Source organism: Eretmochelys imbricata, chromosome 3 (assembly GCF_965152235.1).
Source record: "Eretmochelys imbricata isolate rEreImb1 chromosome 3, rEreImb1.hap1, whole genome shotgun sequence".
In the NCBI taxonomy this organism is placed as follows: Eukaryota; Metazoa; Chordata; order Testudines; family Cheloniidae; genus Eretmochelys; species Eretmochelys imbricata.
The window spans coordinates 91,783,856-91,806,798 of record NC_135574.1 but is presented as its reverse complement, the minus strand read 5'-3'; the positions used below and the strand labels follow the sequence as shown (position 1 = coordinate 91,806,798).

Below are 22,943 nucleotides of genomic sequence, written 5' to 3'. Positions count from 1 at the left end.
GGTAGCCCAGGAGGGGTGGTGGAGGAGGGAAGGAAAATGCCACACAGCACTTTAAGCACAGCACTTTAAAAGTTTACAACTTTAAAATTTATTGAATGCCAGCCTTCTTTTTTTTTGGGCAATCCTCTGTAGCGGAGTGGCTGGTTGGCCGGTGGCCCCCCCCACCGCGTTCTTGGGCGTCTGGGTGAGGAGGCTATGGAACTTGGGGAGGAGGGCGGTTGGTTACACAGGGGCTGTAGTGGCAGTCTGTGCTCCAGCTGCCTTTGCTGCAGCTCAACCATACACTGGAGCATACTGGTTCGATCCTCCAGCAGCCTCAGCATTGAATCCCGCCTCCTCTCATCACGCTGCCGCCACATTTGAGCTTCAGCCCTCTCTTCAGCCCACCACCTCTCCTCCCGGTCATTTTGTGCTTTCGTGCACTCTGACATTATTTGCCTCCACGCATTCGTCTGTGCTCTGTCAGTGTGGGAGGACAGCATGAGCTCGGAGAACATTTCATCACAAGTGCGTTTTTTTTTCTAATCTTCACTAGCCTCTGGGAAGGAGAAGATCCTGTGATCATTGAAACACATGCAGCTGGTGGAGAAAAAAAAAAGGGACAGCGGTATTTAAAAAGACACATTTTATAAAACAGTGGCTACACTCTTTCAGAGTAAACCTTGCTGTTAACATTACATACATAGCACACGTGCTTTCGTTACAAGGTCGCATTTTTGCCTCCCCCCACCGCGTGGCTACCCCCTCAACCCTCCCCCCTCCCTGTGGCTAATAGCGGGGAACATTTCTGTTCAGCCACAGGCAAACAGCCCAGCAGGAACGGGCTCCTCTGAGTGTCCCCTGAAGAAAAGCACCCTATTTCAACCAGGTGACCATGAATGATATCTCACTCTCCTGAGGATAACACAGAGAGAAAGAACGGATGTTGTTTGAACGCCAGCAAACATACACTGCAATGCTTTGTTGTACAATGATTCCTGAGTATGTGTTACTGGCCTGGAGTGGTAAAGTGTCCTACCATGAAGGATGCAATAAGGCTGCCCTCCCCAGAAACCTTTTGCAAAAGCTTTGGGAGTACATCCAGGAGAGCCGCGAATGCCAGGGCAAATTAATCCTTTCACACGCTTGCTTTTAAACCAAGTACAGTATTTTAAAAGGTACACTCACCGGAGGTCCCTTCTCCGCCTGCCGGGTCCAGGAGGCAGCCTTGGGTGGGTTCGGGGGGTACTGGCTCCAGGTCCAGGGTCAGAAACAGTTCCTGGCTGTCGGGAAAACCGGTTTCTCCACTTGCTTGCTGTGAGCTATCTACAACCTCATCATCATCTTCTTCGTCCCCAAAACCTGCTTCCGTGTTGCCTCCATCTCCATTGAAGGAGTCAAACAACACGGCTGGGGTAGTGGTGGCTGAACCCTGTAAAATGGCATGCAGCTCATCATAGAAGCGGCATGTTTGGGGCTCTGACCCGGAGCGGCCATTCGCCTCTCTGGTTTTCTGGTAGGCTTGCCTCAACTCCTTCAGTTTCACGCGACACTGCTTCGGGTCCCTGTTATGGCCTCTGTCCTTCATGCCCTGGGAGATTTTGACAAAGGTTTTGGCATTTCGAAAACTGGAACGGAGTTCTGATAGCACAGATTCCTCTCGCCATACAGCGATCAGATCCCGTACCTCCCGTTCAGTCCATGCTGGAGCTCTTTTGCGATTCTGGGACTCCATCATGGTCACCTCTGCTGATGAGCTCTGCATGGTCACCTGCAGCTTGCCACACTAGCCAAACAGGAAATGAGATTCAAGAGTTCACGGTTCTTTTCCTGTCTATCTGGCCAGTGCATCTGAATTGAGAGTGCTGTTCAGAGCGGTCACAATGGAGCACTCTGGCATAGCTCCCGGAGGCCAATACGGTCAAATTGTGTCCACAGTACCCCAAATTCGACCCGGCAAGGCCGATTTAAGCTCTAATCCACTTGTCAGGGGTGGAGTAAGGAAATTTGGTTTTAAGAGCCCTTTAAGTCGAAATAAAGGGCTTCATCATGTGGACGGGTGCAGGTTTACATCGATTTAACGCTGCTAAATTCGACCTAAAGTCCTAGTGTAGATCAGGGCTAAGAGTTGAGATTTCAAACAAAGCTGCAAAGAGAGGTATGTGGATGAAGTTTTGTAAATGTGATAACTTTTCAAACCATTGTTAGCTTCAAAAAAGTCTGTCTCCTATTTCCTTCTCAACCTCTCTCCAAGTGTATAGATTTTTGATATATAAACCAACACCTCCTCCCTTTTTTCCCCTGCTTGTCTTCCCTGAGCAAGCTGTCCCCTTCTATACCAATATTCCAGCCATGTATCCCACCCAAGTAACTTGCAGCCAGGCATTCATCTCCAGGATGTATCTATCTCTGCCTGGGCCCCTACACTTGACCAGAAGGATTGAAGAGAACACCACCTGCGCCCCCAGGTCCTTCACCCTTACCCTGTAGTCACCTAATTTGCTCAGAGTCATACCTCACAGTATCATTAGTGCCCACATGGATGAGTAGCATGACATAGTAGTCAGAGGGCTGGATGATCCTTGACAATTCCTGTATAATGTCTTGGATATGGGCTCCTGGCAGGCAGCACAGCCCCTGGGAGGAGAGAACACTTATGAACAGCAGTCTCAAACCAATTTTGGAGCTAGAAATAGTGTCCAGACTTCCGTTTTGTGGTTCTCTTAAAGACTACTGGAGTACTAGCAGGCCTCTGTTGGGTTTGTGGTAGCGCTGAGACATTGCAAATGTAGCTGATGGACCAAGTTGTGTGTCAGAATATTTTTCAGTATTGGCAGCAAACTTCTTGAAGACACTTGATGACCAGGACAAGTAGGTGAATGATTGGCAGACAGATGGGATGGTCTTAAATAGCAGGCTGCAAATTTTTTAATTATATTTCAGGGAGGGCTGCTACGCTTCCTGACCCCTGCTCTCTGATACCAGGCATTAATTGGTTCCCATGTGGGTTACACAGCTGTGATCAGAAAGCAAACTGTTTTTCTGGGTAGACAAGGAAGGGTCTACCCATTGACTAAGCTCTGTGAAATCTTTCTGTCCTCCTCCCACAACTTCCCCATGTAAGGTGGAGGTGAAGTGACCGAGGCCACGAGGTTGGGTGGGGGCAAGATCTCAGGTCTGAGACTTCAGGTTCCACCTTCCGCCCCACTGGGCATGAAGTCCAGCTGTGCAATCCTGGGTCTCATTTACCTCTGTGAGATGGCCCTTTTAGACTTTACCCTCACTAGCCACGGAGAACACCAGTGTTTAGCATGAACTCATCTCACACTCACGAAGCCCTGGTACCCATCTCCTGCCTGACCCAGTTCCTGGTCAAGGGACCAAATGTCTGCCACAGCTTATGACAGATGTACTCTGTCATCTCTAAGAAGCTCAGGACCATTGTTATGGAGATCCCTGGGTTATCACTGCCCTCCCTCTGAGCTTCCAAAATCCTGGCCATGATTCACATTTTTTAGTGCTTGCCCCTCTTCAGGCTTACTCAATGCCCCAACAAACTCATCTTGCAAACATCTGACTAAACCAATGGCGTGTGAAGGCATGACTGCATAATCCACTCTACATCTCTGTATGTCCTAATTCTTAAACATAAGAATGGGCAAAGGGAGGATACTGGAAAAAGTAGTCCTATCGAGAAGATTGTCAGGAGGTTCTTGGAATAGAAAGATGGTGAGCCCCACCAAGTTCCTTGGCTTTCGGCTGACTTTGGCTTTTCTTCAACATAACATTATAATTTTGGAACAGCCTCCAAAATAATCTCTGAAACCCATTCTATACCATGAAGCATTCCATCTTTTATGCTCATATGTCACTGATTTTAGATCTGTATTGTTTATGCAGTCTTCTCAACCCATAATATATCTTTTAGAAACCACATATCTTGTTTGTTTAGCACAGCCTATTTATTCTACAGCCAATTCTTTATATGCTAATCACACTGCAAAAATATGATTCTTGCTAATTGGGAAACTCACTAACTTCATAGTAGTTTTTAACTAGGGTGACCATATGTCCCATTTTTTATAGGGACAGTCCCCTTTTTTGGGACCTTTTGTTATATAGGCACCTATTACCCCCCACCCCCGTCCCATTTTTTCAGTTTCTATCTGGTCACCCTATTTTTAACCACTCGAGCAATTGACAGCTACCCTTGTACTATTGCACTCCTTGGTCCCTGCTCCAAAATTCAGATCTTTCATCATGTATAATACAAACTCACTTAAGGTGTCCTTGTGCTATCTGAATGTATGACAGAATCATTAGTACTAATGTGCTAACCTCTCTGGCATTTTTAATTGAAGTGTCTGAGTTCAGTTCTGCAAAATAAAGGCAACATTTGAACAGAATATTTTAAGAGCAATCAGGCACTAGGTTAAGTAACTTCTAAACTATGAGTATTCAGAAATCCTACATCTCTCATTGAAAGGACATTATCAAATTATGTAGGTTGTCAAACGTTTTAGAAGAGCAGACGTGACGAATCCATTGGAAATTTTTCCCTGTTAAAGCAACTTTGTTCCATGAAAGCTTTTACATAATATTGATATGTAAAAATACGTTGGGCCAAGAGCATCTGGGGAAGGACTAACATTAGAAATGTGAAAGATTATATGCTTTTTTTATTCCGTTTTTATAATTAATACATCTACTCAATGTAATTTTTCTTTTAAACAATCTATTAGATTGAGGGAACAAACCTTGGTCAAGATGCAAGTCTAACAAAAACATATTTGCTCTGGGAGCACATTCTGTGCACAGGTACTGAGTCACTTGTAGGAGAAGAATACCAAGATGTGGGGTGTGTTAGATATAACTGTGTGGGGATCAGAGCTAGTCAGCACTAAAGTCATACAGCATCTTTAAAGTTAGGAAGAAGAACTAATAGTGTTATGCTTCGAATTATTTGTTTCCCTCTTCTGCATGCTGCTGATTGGTATTAATGGAGTTTAACACCCACAAAGTAAGCTGGAGGATGGTGAACTTGAGATATTTCTTCTGCTATAATTGAAATTGTGAATACATTATATACAGCATGCATTAGCATGCCATTGTGGCCTTATGAAACTAACACTGGATTTTTTCACATATAAAACTGACGTTCAAGCTCTAACTATATGTATTTATATCCCTAGAATGCAGAAATTTCAGTTTTTGAAGTGAACATCCGTTTTGTTGGTGGACTGCTTTCAGCATATTATCTTTCCGGAGAAGAGGTAAGATCATCTATCTGCATTGTCAATCTAAAATTCCAATCATCTCTCCCCTCCCCCCCCCCCAAGTTATTGTTTTGTATAAGTCTAATGAATGGAAAAAAGTCTCAGTTGTAAAACTGTAATCAATGTATACGCTTGGTGTAATGTATACGCTAGGTGTTACATTCAAGCACAGAGTAGTGAAGTTTGCTGATGCTACTGGAGGTGGGTTTGGATCATATGCTTCTCACAGGCCAGTTGGAGTGTATTGTCACAGACTCGCACAATTTACAACTCTGACAGGACTAATTATTCATCCAAGTGTTAGCAAAAGTGCAGTTGGAAGATATGACTGGAGAAACTGTTGATATGATTGAAGGGGGAACGGAATGAATAACTAGCATACAGATGCCAAAGGAGACTCCTAAAAATACCACTGCTCAGGGGTCTTAGATTAGTTGGTATGAAATTCGGGTCTTAGGTGAGTTGGTATTTGGTATTCTGGCCAGCTGCAGAAAGAGAATGAAGATTGCTGTGTGGTTTTTAACTTTTGTCCTGATCCTCAGTTGTATAGATGTGGAGAAAGTAGAGCTGGAATTTGTCCTCTAATCTCAAACAGCCAATGGTGTCAATCTTTACTTGTTTCCCATAGCTAGTCTGGAGGCCTCAGGGACCACAAAAGCAGTAGCCCTCCTACCAGTAGGTTCCAGTGAAGAGCATGCTGGCAACTATTGCAGAAGTCTTGATAGCTGCTCCTAGATATTTCTTCTTGACTTCCTTCGCAATGTTATGCCTGTTTTTTCTTGAGCAAACACAAGCGAGCATGCCTCATGATGCTCTTCACAGTGGCAGTTACACAGAAGGCGTTGAGTTTATAGTTAAAATTCTAAAGGTTCTATGTTTAAACTCCCCTGTTCAAGTTCTCTGAAGCAGTTTATACTCTCACATAGATATATTGCTCCACATTCAACGTTATTGTGATAGTAAATCCCAGAGGCTGAAACTAACCACCCTTTTGTTTTTAGTAAATATACATTTTAACTGAGATGTTTCATCTGACACTTGAAGGAAATCAGCCATCATTCTACAATAACTTACTGACCCAGAAATGAGTCCATCTAGAGTAATTTTAGAAACAAAAATATCGGGTTTTTTCAATTAAATAGTTATACTCCACCAATAATTTCTCTTCCAGCAAAGCTTCTGCTGCTCACAAACTAGTGAGCTTTTTGCAGTATAACCTATTGTTAACATTTAATTAAGAAGTAGTAACAGACGTGGAGAACATTTCTTGGCAGTTAATGACCAGCTAGAAGAGTTAAGGGCTCTGAACTCAATTGGTCATTAACTGCCAAGAAATATTCGACGTGTCAGTTATTAGGTCTATTCTAAACCATCAAAATATAAACATATAAGGAGAAAATTAATGATCTTGTGCAATTATACATACACACACTACTTATCATGGATACAGTATTCTGTTCTAGTACTTACATTCCTCTAGAAATTACTTACCAGTATACTAACTGGTAAGAAAAGAGGCCTGTGTGTTCAACATGCCTTTAAGTCTATAGCTGTGAATAAGTTATTTTATGTAAGATCTTTGTAGGACAAAATAGTTTTATTGGCTGAAGAAAGGAGGGTAGGTCATTATGGTGCTACATGTGAGCCTTTGGGTGAAAATCTTACAAGTCCAAAAATTGACACATAGCTACTTCTTTTTAGTTGATACCTGACCAACATCTCGTGGGCCATTCAGTCCAATTTCAAGTGGAATAGGAATTTGTGCATTCTTTCGAACTTTTTTTCCATCTACTACAAATCAAATCTAGTGACAGTGCATCCTCCACAGGGAGGAAGGAGAGCAGCTGGATTTGACATCCTCCACCTTCAAAGATCTCTGCTGTGTTTGATAAGTACATACCACCTCACAGATGTCTCGATTATTTCAAGATATCAGTGCTTGTTCTAGTACCTCTCAAATACTGGGCAGAGTGTTCAGCACCTTTTTTATTCTGGTTCCTTCACTCCTCACCCCCTCCCCCCCCCGAAAGCCTTGTGTATATTGTTACCGTACCACCACCTAATGGATAATATAGTATCATCTTGTCCTTTTATTATTTTTGTCAGACAATTCTGAATTGACAAGTGTGAGATCATGAATTCCCTAAGCAGTTGTCTAGTTTAAAGAAAACAGTTTGTTGGCACACCCCCCAAAAAAACTTTTGGCTTATTTTCCATTCTCATTTAGAAATATTTTGATTTTGCATTAATAGATAATTTTCCACTTCAAATTCAGCTACTTGAGTTCTCTGAACTGCTATCTAGAATTATGTCATGGGGTAGCTGCATATCTCTAAGATGTAGACTGGAAAGAGCTTATGTTCATCTGAAAGTCTCTGGGATGTTGGTCCTTTTTTCCTGTATTAGAAATGAACATTTTTGGACTCCATGGTCTCATTATTCATTTCAGAAAATCGGCCGGATATGGTTGTCCCTGCAGTTGTCAGGTAGCTACTTTCTGGGTCCCATGCTGTGGCTGCTTGAACATAATCTATACATGGCCACTGGTGAAGCTTTAGTCTGTAGTTGAAACACCTTTTTAAATCAGACATTTCAAAGTGTAGGAATTTTTTTCCTCTTGACAAAAAAAAAAATGGCTAAAATTAATAGGAAACAATTGTTTCAGTGGTAATTCTCTTGCCCAGTTAGGTGGACTCTTTTCCAGAAGCAAATAAGTTGGTTAATTAAGCAACTGGCAAACAACAATTTATAATGTTTGAATACAGGCACTCCTCACTTTTTCTCAAGGCTAAGTATTACAACTTATTTTAAAGTACAGTGGTCATTTGCCTGTCTTGTTACTAGGTTTAACTTGTGAACTGCTTTGAAGATGTTTGGTTTTTTAGAACACACTTACATCTATTTTCTTTGAAATATATGCCCACTGATTGTTTTTCATGGCTTTAGTTATGCCCGCCCCAGCTTATGGCAAGGGAACTGCTACATATGCACTCCCAAATTGCTCTACCAGCGTCGTCAGACCAAATTTGTAAGAACCTTGATATTCAAGTTAGACTTAAACCCCTCCCCTGCTTGTATCCAGCTAGCAGTTGTCGTAATGCTTTAAGTTCAGTATCTTGACCTATTTCTGGTAGGCCTCTTTAAAAAGATTCTTACCTTTCAGAAGCAGTGAACTACGAATTATCTAGTTTTCTAATGAAGGTGAACTCTGGAAATGATCAAAAAGCTGAACATGGCAAGCTTTAATATAATATAATATATGACATATTCTGTCTAAAAACATTTTGGAGAAATAGTCTTCATCTTTAAATGAGAAATTTATGGCAATTGATTACTTGAGAAGGAAAATTTTAAACATATCCTTTATTGAATATTTCTGTTTTGTGTTTTTAGTATCTTCAGCCACAGTTCAGAATAATCCTTGTAATACCTCTGACCCTTACTCATATGAGTAAGCCTTTGTAAGTAATCAGAACCTCATGTGTGAATAAAGTTTGGAAGATCAGATCCTCAGCTCTTCCACATCATAATCAGATTGCCTATGAAAAGCGTAATGTTGATGTGCTTTGTTTTCAGTAGTGTGACTAAAGGCAGCTTTGGTTATGTAAAAAGAAGTGATTGAAACAATAATTGTTGGTACTTCGGAATTAAATGCCCATGGTTAATGATCTAAAATAGTAACATATTGCACGTCCCATAATTATTTGTAAATTTAAGTTTAATCATAATTAACTAGGAATATTGAAACACATTGAATAGATTCTAAAACATCTTGCTTGCGCTAAAATTCATTCAAATAAAATCGTGAATATAGCTCATTTTAAAAATGTGATAGACATTGAATACTTTGGTCTGATAGCCAAGTCTTTACATGGCATATTTGACACATCTTGTTGCTGTAATTACATTAAAACCTACTGAAAAAAAAATTGCCTTTCTGGATTTAATCAGGCTACCATGAATGATATACAAGTATTAAAAGAATTAGATTTGAAACCAGGAGTTTGTTTGCATTTGGATTTAAATGTTAGTCTTAAAATAGAGAGAACACACAAGAAAGGTCAAACTTGACTAAGACAAGCTAAACTTTTCATCGGTGTTAAGAGCACTTCAGGTATTTATAGACAACATAATCTGAAAAGAAGTCTTAGATTTTAAGATCTTTTCTTTTGTTGTGTATCTGGATTACTACAGAATATTGTGTGTGTAACTGAAGACTGCTTTCTTGCTATTTATCAGATGTGCTATGGAGAAAGAGAGTTCATTTATGAGGGAGGAATTGGGGATAAAGTTGACTTGGGGGTGGGAGAGAGGAATCATCATTTGTCTGGAAGTAATACAAATCTTTGGGAGTTTTGTTTTGCTTTCCTTCAGGGTGCCACTAATGCTGATTTTTCCTCTTTAGCTTGACCACTCTTACACTTCATTTGCAGTTAGACAATGGATTTATTATTTTATCTTCAATTGTGCTTGTGGCATGGTCAGTACAGCTTATAATAGTGGGCTAAGTTTCTCGCAAATTTTTGCTTAATTGCTAGAGGAATTAAAATGTCTAAATCTGTTAAAACCGTATGACTGACTGACTGATTCCAGTTCTCAGCTACCACTATGCTCTCTCCATTATTGTCCTGGGAAGACCGCTACTAGGGGCGGGATGGGGACAGTGTCAGAGCTGCCATGTGATGGCCACCATATGCTGCACCCATAAAAGAGATTTTACTGGAGGGGAAGCTTCCTGAGCATGCTTCACCATACCTTCTCCCTGTCCCCACTCTCTATTTTCTGCTAATGGGAACACAACAAACTCCTGTCTAGTCATATGAACAAAACTAGTTTTTAACAACTTTTTGGAGTCAAGCTCTTGATCTGCTAACAATAATCAGTGACTGAGTGGCTAACTGGAATCCCCACAAGAGCTGTTCTTCTACTGCTCTGCAGCACTGCAATCCCAGGTAAGCGTGGAAGAACTGTGGTGCTACTGTCAATAAACACGATAGCTTCCCTCTCAAGCTCTTGTCATTGATAGCTATACATGGATATTAGACAAATGAGAGCTGTACAGAGGGGTACAGGCAGTTCTTTGACTTACTTTTTCATTTGATCATTGGCTGCTGCTTCTGAGTGATGTTGAATTTTCTTCTAGCTATGGGCACTCCTTTCCTATTCCTCCACACCCGACAGGACAATAAGCAGACACCTCTTGTTAGATTGGTGGGAGCCCTCATAGATGGTCACACAGTATAGGGCACTTGGACATCCCACAAAATCAGCATACACACACATCCCCTGGAATTCAGAGCAGTCTGAGAAGCATGCAGGGCATTCTTACCGTTAATCCAGTCTCAGCACATTCTCATAATGTCAGACAACATGACAACTGATCCGTATAAACAAACAGGAAGTAGTGAGATCCATTCCACTGTGCATATAAGTGGCCAATTTATAGAACTGGAATATCAAGAACCACAACACCCTGTCTGCAGTGTACCTTGCAGGAACCCAGAATTCACTGGCAGACAGCCTCAGCAGGTGCTTTAGCTCCCACTTGTAGATGGTGGCATACAGCTAACTGGTGAACAGCTTCTTCACTCAGTGGGGAATCCCATCCTGCCTCCCAGAGAAACCGGAAATGTAGCACATACTGTTCCATAGAGTTAAAAGCCGGAGGGACCATCTGATCATCTGGTCTGACCTCCTGTATATCAGAGGTCACCAACAGCACCTAGTGTCCACACGTTAAACAACTGAAATTAGACCTGAGTATTACAGCTCACAGAAGACTAAACTATTACATGCCACAGGCAGAAAATAGGAAGGACTGAGGTGCACCAATGCCCAAGGCCCCCACAATGCCAGGGAAATGAATAAGTGAGAGAGACCTGGATAATTCTGGCAAGTGATCTGCATCCATGCTCTCGGAAAGCTCAGGGCCAGTTCTTCAGAGGCGATCATCTCCTACTCCCTTGGATAGATGGTTTGATCCTGCTGCTTCCTTAAGTAATGTGGAAGATTTGACAGGACAGAGCATGAGTTGTCATCATGCCCAAATGGCCTAGAGAGTTCAGGTTCCAAGGTCTTCTCCATATGTCAGCCCAGCTGCCTGCCCATCAACATTCTTCCCTTCCCAGACCTCGATTCAATAGAACAGCAGGGTCAGATATCCCAATACAAAAGCTCTTTGCCTCACCTTGTTATTTGGATGGGCATTGGATCTAGAACATTCCTGTTCTGCAACTGTGCAAGCCATTTTTACTAATAGCAGAAAGGAGTTCACCAGGAAATGTTACCTCTCTGGGCCCAACACAATCATATGTCTCCAGAGACAACAGATATTCCTTGGTATATTGGGTTACCGCCTTACCCTCAAGATGACAGTTCTTTCCCTTAGCTCAATACAGGTTCTCCTGGCAGCAATCAACATAGAATCATAGAATATCAGGGTTGGAAGGGACCTCAGGAGATCTAGTCCAACCCCCTGCTCAAAGCAGGACCACTCCCCAACTAAATCATCCAAATTTAATTTTGTATTTATTTCCTTTTGCCCCAGATCCCTAAATGGCCCCCTCAAGGATTGAACTCACAACCCTGGGTTTAGCAGGCCACTGAGCTGTCCCTCCCCCCGGGCATGTCTACCTCCAGTGCATAGCTACCCTGTAATTACTCACCCACTAACCTCCAGGTTCTCAGAGAGCTTAATTAGAACTTTCCCACTGGTAATAAAACTGACCCCTCAATGGAACCTTAATTAACCCTTTCAGCACTTACCAAGCCATCTTTCCACCCCCTGTTAGCCTTCATAGACAAGTGAAGCACTTACATTCCTCATTGCATCAGCCAGACAGATAGGTAAACTGGGGGCACCAATGGCAGGCCCTCCGTATGCAATATTTCATTAAGACTTACTACTACTACTGCTGCTACTACTATATCCGAAATTTACCCCTACAGTAGTTTTGGAATTTCCCATAAACCCCCAGATTATCAGCTCCCCTGTATTCTTCCCAAAGCCCCAAGCCTCCAGTGAAGAGAGAGAACTTTATTCCTTGAACAAAAAATAAGCTTTGGAATGTTACCTACAGAGAACAAAGCAGGTCAGAAAGTCACTCGGGCTGTTTGTTGCCATAGTGGAACAAGCTTGAGGACTAGTTATTTCCTCCGAGGGTCTCCCAGTTGGATTTCTGGCTGTATTCTACTTTATCAGCTTGTACATCTTCCTCCCCCACACAGGATCAGGGCTCATTCTTATGGGAGCACAAGCAGCCTCAGTAGGAGGGCTGGCTCCAGGCACCAGCAAACCAAGCAGGTGCCTGCAGCGGCAAGTGTAAAGGGGCAGCAGGACGTCGGGCCTTGGGGCGGCAATTCACCCTTGGCGGTGGCGGGAATTTGGCAGCTGCTCCATCACTCCACCTCCCTGTTCGGCTGCAAGTATTTTTTGTTTGTTTTGTTTTTGTTGCCGCTTGGGGCAGCAAAAACACTGGAGCCAGCCCTGCTCAGTAGCATCACTTCAAGAGGGTACTTTTGCTTGTTGTTTGCAAGACGGTAACATGGAGTTCCATTCACACATTCACAAGACGCCACACCTTGGTCCAAGCCTCCTCCTCTGATACATTCTTTGGGACAATGGTTCTACAAGCAGCTATGCCACGTTGCACCCTCCTCACCAAGTAGTGCTTATCAGTCACACACAGTGGGATAGGACCAGCCCTCGAAGAAGAAGGGGAAGTTGCTTACCCTTCATAATTGGAGTTTTTTGAGATGCGTGCAGAGGATGGAAGTTCTGTTTTGTGAATAATGTTGAAATTTTGAAAATGGGTTTCATTCCAAAAGGAAATTCTCTATGAAGGGAAATTCTGAGGGGGAAAAAATCACTTTGGGTTGATCAAATGTTCTTTGTTTTGATTTTGAGTATATTTTAGAACTTATATTTTAACATTGTAAAAATTTTAAAATGAAAAGTTTCAAAATGGAAAATCAGAATGTTTGCTCTGAAAATGTATATAAGACATGTAAACATGGTTGAAACTGTTTGGGGTTGTTTTTTTTCCTTCTAAAACTAAGTTCCAGTAAAGTCAACTTCATTTTGTGAAGTGTTTTGATTCTGATAGAACTGCATAGTCTGGCAGACTATTGCGCAGTTGAAATTTCTCTGACTACCTGTGTTTAGTATTCACATAGCTATAAGTTAACATCCTAGGAAGATGATTGGGGACAGTTTTATATTTTAGTGGTATTGCCTGTCAGCAAAATGAACCAAACACAAAGGTTTATTTTTTTCCAGTGCCACTAAACCCCAATTATCTGAAATTCAGATGATCAAAAATGTGAAAATAGACAAAATTCTGATTTTAAGGGATATGTCTCCTGAGCCATTCAGACAATCAGAATGTAAACGTAGTGATGTTAGTCACAAAATATACTATTTGTGTATGAAATGTAGATATGAGATGAAAGAACTAGTCATTTAAATGCAAATTTGCTATTTTTATTGGAAAAGGTGTTCCACCATTCAATAAATTATTTCGAATTATACAACTAAAAATGTAGTTGTATTTCAGTTTACTTATATGTTGAATATTTAATTTGATCAGTACTGTAAATGGCTAAAATATGAGAAGTCTACAGAAAACAAAAACAAAAAGATATGCTACCCTGTTGTGTGCATGCGTGTGTATATATTCTAAAATAAAAGCAATAGTATTCTAGTGTTTGATCTTTTTTTAATGACTTAAAGAACAAGAGTAGTCTGTCTTACTAGAAAAAGAGGGCTAAGAAGTGTTCCTCTGCTCTGACTATGGCAAGCTTTCCAGAGGACAGCTCAGCTGTGAAGGAAGTTGCCCTTTTGTTTCCTCCACTCACAAGCAAACGTCAAGGACCCAAATTATGAGGGTAACAGCTACTGTTAAAGAAACTTAATGAGTAAGCATTTGCTGTTCCTGACAGTCATAAGGATAAACTGCAGTCTGCCAAGCCCAAGTATTTTTCAAAAGCTTTCTTGTCAGGTTTTACTATAAATCCAATGAGAGCACAAATTATTCTGTGATTAGGTTCAGTGCTTTAGTTATGACAATGTTTTCCAGAGTCATTGCCCTCCTAAGATCACCACTTTGACAGGTTAGTTCTAGGTCATAGATCTAAAGGAAAACTTGAAGCCACAAGAACGTAAATCCTGTTTGGCAACTGCCTGGAGCAGAGCTTCTGGTCTGTCTCAAGCCTGAATAAATATACCTTCAGTATTTTTCTTTAACAGGCTCCATCTGTTTCTTTCTCTCATGGGATGGGGCAGATTGAGATTAATTAAAATGGCACAACCAATTTAAATCAGTAGGGGTACTTCAATAAGTCAATTAATGCAATGTGCAGTAGTAAATGAAACTTCACCTTACATTTACACTGTCACCATTTACCCCACTCCTAAATGTGCACTTCTCTGAATTTAAGTTCTAAACTCATGTGGGTGCGCTTGAAGACCTTGAAGCTGAGGACAGTCCTCTCTTGGTCCAGTAAACCAGCCCAGCTAAAGCAACAAGGAGCAGAGCAATTCTAACTTGAGATCATTCCAAGCTGCACATCTCCTCTGAAGACGGGAGTTGTTTAAAGGACGGGTCAGTATTGCTGGATTCTGGTTAGAGGATAAGACCACTTGATCTCTTATCAGACTTAAGCAACCCCCTAGTCTTTTTGCTATCCCTCTTCCCTTGCCAGCACTTTCCCAAACAATAAAGGTGGTGGTTACTCACAATGCCTTTATTTGTTTACACAAACTGCAGAAGACTTCACAATTCCTATATTAAATAAAGGGTGCAGGCACTTAGCATTAGTCAGACTTGTTTTGACAAAGCCAATAGGTGTGGTGTCTTAGATGTTAGGTTCTAACAATCAAATGGATTGTAGCCAGTGACAGCCCATTTCTTTGAAAGAATCCTCAGTAGTAATTAAGAAACCAGCCATTCAGGAGAGGGTGACTGTCCTTTCCTACCCTGCAAGAGAAAACACATGTTCATTTTGTGCCTTGTAACGGATGTTCCATATGAAGGTGATGGCCAAAGTTTTCCAAGATGTGCTGAATATACTACCCTTTAAAATGTTGCTCTCCCCTGGGGGGAAAATTGACACTCTAAAAATGGCATCATGGGGTTCCATGTATGCCTCTGTCATTTCTATATCTGATTACAAAGAGATTTTTTTCTAACTCTCAGTCCTGCCATCTCTGGTTTCACTTCTCACATGTACAATAAAGGATTTACAGGCTGAATTTGGTCCTTAATGATATCTGTCAACCATTGCTTTTAATGGAGTTGCCTGGACATCACTGGAATTCATGAAGCATTTCTGCTGAGCACAAGAATGTGTAGTTAGTCTGTACAATGTTGAACAGGAGTGAAAAGCATAAAAACTTACTGTCACTTGCCTAAGTAGCTATGACTTGAAGATGCACACAGCACAGATCTGTTAGCAAGAAATTAATAATTTTTACAGTCACTATTCAGATTTGAACCACCCTTGAAACTGAATCAACAGATACATGGTGCACGAAGTCACAATCCTGGGTTCCAAATATGTCTCCATTTCTACTGTTGTATACAAAGAGTTGGGGCACTTGTAAGTTTTAGCCTCTCTAGCTCGTTAAAAATTTGAATTCTTGCAGTATTATGAGGAACACAATGTAAATAAATAGTTCTGCAATCTGCTGTAATTTTTTTTATCACAAAACCTAATAATTGTATAGCTCCACTACTGGGTCTGATCTCTGTAAGTGTAAATAAAAATGTCCCATATTCAGTGGAACTGCTATGGAGGAAAACATCTAGAAACTGCTTCAATATCAGTTCTTCTTCCAAACTAAATGAACAATATGTGGTCTCTCTCGAGGATAAGTGGTGGAGGGAGGCAGGGGGAATGATCTTTATTAAAATTGCTACCTGTCAGTGATAGAAGCTGAACAAGTATAATTACAGTTGTGCTATATTATCCTTTTCTGGAAGTCATCTTACTAATATGGGAGTTCACAGTAAGAGCTGGTAATTCCTAATCCAATTCCAGTTTTAGTTTAACAATTAGAAGAACTTTGCCCTTTAAACATGAAATATTCAGTATAACCTCAGAATTACGAACACCTCAGGAATGGAGGTTGTTTGTGACTCTGAACAAAACATTATGGTGGTTCTTTCAAAAGTTTACAGCTGAACATTGACTTAATGCTGCTTTGAAACTTTATGCAGAAGAAAAATGCCGCTGTTAACCATCTTAACTTAAATGAAACAAGCTCAGAAACAGTTTCCTTCCCTTGTCAGATCTTCTTTTAAACTTTCCCTTTTTTTTTTTTTTTAGGCAGTTTGTGTTTAACATAGGACTGTACTGTACAGGATTTGCTTTTTTTGGTCTCTGCTGCGTGATTGCGTACTTCTGGTACCAAATTAGGTGTGTGGTTGACCGATCGGTTTGTAACTCTTTGGTGTTTGTAACTCTGAGGTTCTATTGTATTTCAGTATTACGTATTCAATTTCTGCTGCTTCATGTTAAAACAGTAAAGGAAACAGTTACTCTTTAAAGGAGTGCTGTGTTTTTTCTTGATGCATAAACAAATCCCACTACTGTTCAGTGGAATTATACATGTGTATCAAGGGGGGGCAGTAGTATGCAGCTACCACAATGATAGTGCTGTATAAGAACTTGAACAGAATAGATCTTGTGCATAAATGACAGTAAAATAAGCTTTAAATGTTCACTTTTCTGGAAAGAAATATTGAACTAGTGTGTTTTAGATTTTTGAGTTTAGTGTAGACTTGATGAAACATCCATATACACATGATGACTTACCTTAAAACTTTGGCAGATAAACTGAGGAAATTTGTTGTCCTTCAGAAACCACCAAATTTGAGCTGCCATCTTGCTTTTTTTCCTGTGTCCATCCACTACTGTTTACAATGGTTTGACTAATGCACCTGTTCACAACTTCTGAAAACAAAAGCAAAGTTTCTATAGAAGTTGTTGGGCTCATTCCTCTCCTAGAGGAAATCGAGGGTGCCAGTCAGATGGAGTGTGTGCATTGGACTTCAGATCCAGTGTTTCTACACTACATGAGACCTGCAAGTCTCTGTTTACCTCAAACCCTTTTGATGTAACAGTAATAAGCTCCTCTGATCAGTTGTGTTACAACAGTTTCCTCCACTTTTTTAATTTAAAGGCAAAGAATTGTTTCAAGTCACTTGCAAAAAATGTTTTGTTTAGAAATACATAGATTCTTCATAGGGAAGTGTGACTTTAATGAAATTTAATGTAACATAATGAAAACAGTACTTACTATTATTCAGATGGTCACCTTTATAATACGAAAGAATTCTTCAGCCCTTTGTATCCCAGGGCCAATCCCCAACTGTCTGGTTTCTGCTCCTGTTCCATCAGAAGGGGAATGTCTGTTTGCTACTGCTTACTCCTAGTAGTTAACACTGCGCTGCTACCAGTTGAGGAGCTCCTTAAATCGTTGTTCTGACATACCAATAAGAAATTCAGGTATTTTATACCAAAATTAATAAAATTGATTGGAAGCATAAATCAACTAATAGGAGTACTCAGTAAAATACTGTGCCTATTTCTATTGTTTTACAACAATATTTAATATGAATAAGGGCTTTTAAGAAGTGTTTTTCCCACTAGCAAATAGAACAAGCTTACAAATGTCCTGTGATGTTGAACCTGAAATTTAACAACCCATCTCCTCATTTGCTATTGACATTAAAGAGCAAATAGGACAGCCACTGCCTCCACAAATTGCATGCCATCAGCACATAATTTCAGTCTTTATGTGCCTCCCATAGTGAGTTAGGAGCTTATTCTATTGCTAAATCATGGCTCAAAGTCACTTAATGGCATTAGAATTAAAAGATATAGCCAGATTTATGAGGCCAGGAATGAACCTTCTGTGAGTGCTTTATGCTGCTTAAAGAATGTAGTTATTGATTCACAACATAGCACCTATTAGGTGCCTCCCTCCTTTCACACAAGCTATGCTGCGAATCAAATCTTACCAATCAGCTATCTGAAAAGAAAATTTTATATGAAAAGTGCTACCCCTTGTTTGGATATGGTGGCTCACAACATGTAAAATGAAGTTTCTAAGTTTGCTGTTGTAGCTAGGGTTTGGTACACAAAGCTAAATGAACAGAAAATTAGGAAGCAGATGCTTGTGGCTTAACAGTGGAACTGTGCTTAAAGATACTCATTACTGGTGAATAAGGATCAATTTTATTGGGACAGCTGTTTCCTTAATCAGGAAAAACTCAAACCCCTAAGATGACATCCAGAGGTATACTGTCTCTTCACAATGTGATATAGTATGTCTCGCTGTTGTATACTGTGTTCTTTACTTAAATGTATAAATGTTTTAATTTATACCACATAAAGTATATTGTCAAAACCATGTAGTGTTAAATTTCTTTCTTCCTTAGCCATGGAGGAAGCAGAACCATGAAATATATTGCATTTATGTTGCACTTTTGGCCTTCCAACGCTCTGCTTATCCTAGAAGAGATTAGTAGACAAGTAACATTCCATTTCTATGAGCAGCATTCCAACAGCAATTAATGAAAAAAAAAATCTGTCATAGATTGTGAGTTCTGTGCGGTATAGACTATCTACCTGTGGCATATGTCTGTACAGTGCTTTGCACAGTGTGGACAAGGATCCTGAGTGAGGCCTTTGGGCACTACCGCAGTACAGATGATGATAAATGTGATAATATCAGGTTACTTTCCCCACACATATAGGTCATGTGAAAGCAGGGATTTGACATTTACACTGGTCTGAGATCTAGGATCAGTATACAGTTGTGGACCACTGAGAGTTTTAACATCTGATATCTTGCCATCTTGGGATTACAGCCTTTACAGTGATACAAAACATTCTGTTTCTGTTCCTACATGATAAGAATGGTACTTCCAAACTCTGTCACTGATTTATTGACACTGAGATGCTATTTTAAAAAAACTGGTGTTAAGACTATAGGGGGACCTGATGCCATAGTCTTCAAATGTGTTAAGGGCTTTTTACAAAGAGGGATGGTGATCAAGTGTTTCTCTATTTCCACTGAAGGTGGAAAAAGAAGTGTTCTGCTTAATCAGCAGCAAGGGAGATTTAGGTTAGATACTAGGAAAAACTTTATAGCTTTAAGGATTAGTTAAATACTGGAATAGGTTACCAAGGGAGGTTGTGGAATCGCCATTTTAGGAAGTTTTTAAGAACAGGTTAGAGAAACACCTGTCAGAGATGGTCTAGGTATATATGGTCCTGCTACAGTGAAGGGAGATGAACTGGGTGACATCTCAAGTCCTTTCCAACCCTATGATTCTGTCACTTCTGTATAGTTATTCATTCATTAATTGTTGTATAGCTTTTTCAAACACCACTCATACCTGAAAATTAAATACCTCAAGCTGAGAAATTTTTCCATTTGTATGTTCCTCTAACTTCACTTTTAACTGTACCAATAAACATAAACCTTAAAGAAATTACAAATACCTGTTATAAATATCAGCTACGTTAGCAATTACTGCCCTTCGCCTCCAGATTAAGGGCCCTTCCTCAAAATTTTAGGCTGTTTTTGCAATTTATGGCTACCTAAGCACTTCCTAAATGTACAGAAGCATAACCAAAAGACACAGTTCAATATAATTGAAACAAAACTCTGTCTTGAAGTTTGTTTTATGTATTTATTTTTGATTTGAGCCTAAAATTGAGCAGTCACCTGCCTAACTGCTAGTTTCAAGCATAAATCTAAATTCAAATTATTATACAGCAGTTTCTCGTCCATCTCTGTTTAGTTCTGTCTTCAGGCTTTTTAGTATTTTGTGCTGGGCATTACTGACTTCCCTAAAAGATTTCAGAAGACAGTAGAGCTACACTTTAGTTCCCTAGTTACAGTGTTTCAAAAAATCATTATACATGTTAGATACTACTAGGATTAGCAAGTATGATTGATTAATTTTTCACTGTTTGTATATTTGGATTAAGCGTGGGAAGCTCTCACTAATCCAATTATTTCAGTCTGATTAAGCTCTCCAAAGCCTTTTCTGACAGGGATAACTTCATGGCACTGTTTGACTCTTTTTTGGTATGATGATCATTCGAACAATAGAGGAGTAATTTCCCTTTCCTGCGGTTCATGGTACCATAAAACAGCCAAAGCTAATCTACTGAAAATAGTGGCAGGATTTTGGTTGTTACATGAGGTAACTCTTTATTTCTAAATAGAAAACACTTCAGAACAATTTTATTAGTTTTAGTCAGTGAGCAATGTAATACCAACAGCAATTTGTCTTAAGGTTTAACTGCCTTGTAAAATTATGGGTACATTCCATGCTCTTACTCTCAAAATAACATCATTCTAAAAACACAAAATACAGGACAGTATGTACCACATTATGTATTTATATATGTTAAATACTCCAGTATCATATTTAGGGATTCGACAATTTATGAATAAGCAGTTAAGATAAGAGTTTAGCCACAATGTGTTAAGCTAAGCAGAAGATTTAAAATAACTGTAACAAAGGTAACAGTAACTAAAGAACTAAGAAAATCAAAGACCTTCAGCACTGACTGCCATCTAAATTCTGGGAGTGCAGCATAACAGAAACAGAACTTTTAGGGCATGGGTACTAGCGGAGTCTGTATGTGGAAATGTTTTGTAGACTACTACACATTTGTCTGGAGTCAGATTTCCAATAGAGCGTTGAGATGCCCAACATACTGTTACTGGCACATTTATTTATTCACTTCTGGATTTTTCATGACGATAACTTCCGAGGGTCCTACAGGAATACTGTCACTTGCATCTGTTTAATGTGTTTCTTTACACTGAATAAAGTTAGACCAAAACTGTTTCGAAAGTTGGAGCCTAAAGTTAAGCTCCTAAATCTATATTTATTAGGCATTGAAATACATAGCCTGATTTTTAGAAGTGCTACACACTCTAACTTCTGTTTTCTGAAAATCTTGTCCAGAATATTCAACTTTTGATAAGGATGTTGTGCTTGTTTCACGCACTTCCGTATAAAAATATTCAGTAAACATAAAGGGGCTTCCATTATATGATCTGTATCTCCCCATTTTGCTTTACTTCCACAATGTATACAGTTTCACATTTCACTTGCTTTTTCATGTGATGGTGAAGGGAATCAAATCTTCAGCAATGTGCTAACATAATGAGTTTGATATATGCTACACATTTAGAATTTTGTGATTTTTCTTTGTTTCCATTTCAATGACCTACAGAGAAGCAGTTTAGAGTCTTAAGGACTTTTTTTTTGTGTTGCCATGTTTATGATGTTTCCCTTATAATCACTTAGCAAGTTATTCAAATGCTGAGACAAATTCAATAACAGAGTCTTCCCCTGCAATTGTTTGTTTTTACAATTACTGTTGCATTGCTAGTAATAGGTATTTTATAAGTTTACCATTGTTTTAAACTATGCTTTTAGGTTGATCCATTGCATTTTTAAGGAAATGGTGTATGCATCAAATTTAACATACTAGCAAACTCTCAAAATAACTTGTAACTAACAATGCAATGGCAATTATAAAATAACTTACCTGCAGGTAAAGGATTTGCTGTTGAATTTGTGAAAGCATCTGGATAATCTGCAGATGGATCATAAAGACCATGAACATGACGTTATAGGAATTGCTGAAAATAATGTGACATTTAAAATAGTACTCTGTATATAAAAGTGGTGTTGCATGCTAAAGGACACACCGGTATGTGGAAAATAGGATTTCTATGTGTAGCTTTGAACATTTTTTTTTTTGGGGGGGGGACATTATTTTAGTAGGTGATCTTGTATAGAAAGTATCAGAATGAGCTTTTCAAAAGAGTTCTCTGTTAGCAGATCATTTTAAACTTAAATAAATCAGTACTTGTTGTGGTAAAAAGTCTTCTATTATATTGCCTGAGGAAAAGCAAAGCAGACTGTCCTTGTTCATTCTCGTATCCTTGTTTCTTTGTTTTGCATTGTAATATTCTTGGGCTGGCCCACTGGGAAAGGCGGTCAGTTGCTGCAAAGAAAACAATGCATCTTAGTCAGAGTCCTGTCTATTTCCATCTGTAAGTGTAATGAAAAAAGTGAGTAATGTTTTATTGAACAGATATAGAAGTGAGAAGAAAATGTTTTCAATATTTGTTTTTAAAATTCTAAGTATGATGTTTTCCTGATGTAGTGGTTAAACTTTAACTTCCAGTTTCATCTTTCTGTAGAGAATTCTTTCAGGGGTGTATGTTTTATAATTTATTTTATTTTTTAATACCACAATGCATAAATTAGTTTGGAGCTGAAGGATAAGATAAAATTACCCCATCGTTGCTGATGAAGGTTAATGTCTTTTGATGGAGTTAGAAATGCCCTTTAATTTACAATAATTCACCATGCTTGGCTGTATATTATAGTTAGAATTTGTAGGAGGCACTTGTTCCTCCTTTGTGTTCTGTTTTCCCTTTTTTCTGATCACTTCATTTGCAATAGTTATTAGGCTAATTTGACTTTCATAAATATTTGTCATTCCAGGTAGAGGGCATCATTTTTCTCTGAGAGCGAATATGTATGCCTGTTTGATTCAGGAAAAGAAAACCCTATACTTTGGGTTGTTCATTCTCACCACAGAAAATAGCTTTGCCCTCAATCCTGCAATTAGATCTGG

At 39.6% G+C, this 22,943-nt stretch overlaps 1 protein-coding gene across 1 annotated transcript in view; it reads left to right on the top strand.

The window, feature by feature from the left end:
• The window catches only part of MAN1A1 (mannosidase alpha class 1A member 1), a 212,820-nt gene that overhangs the window by 101,864 nt on the left and 88,013 nt on the right, over positions 1 to 22,943 (top strand). The window contains exon 4 of the mRNA XM_077813005.1: positions 5,172 to 5,252. Within this exon, the coding sequence (XP_077669131.1) occupies positions 5,172 to 5,252 (81 nt within the window). The remainder of the gene's footprint in view (positions 1 to 5,171; positions 5,253 to 22,943) is intronic.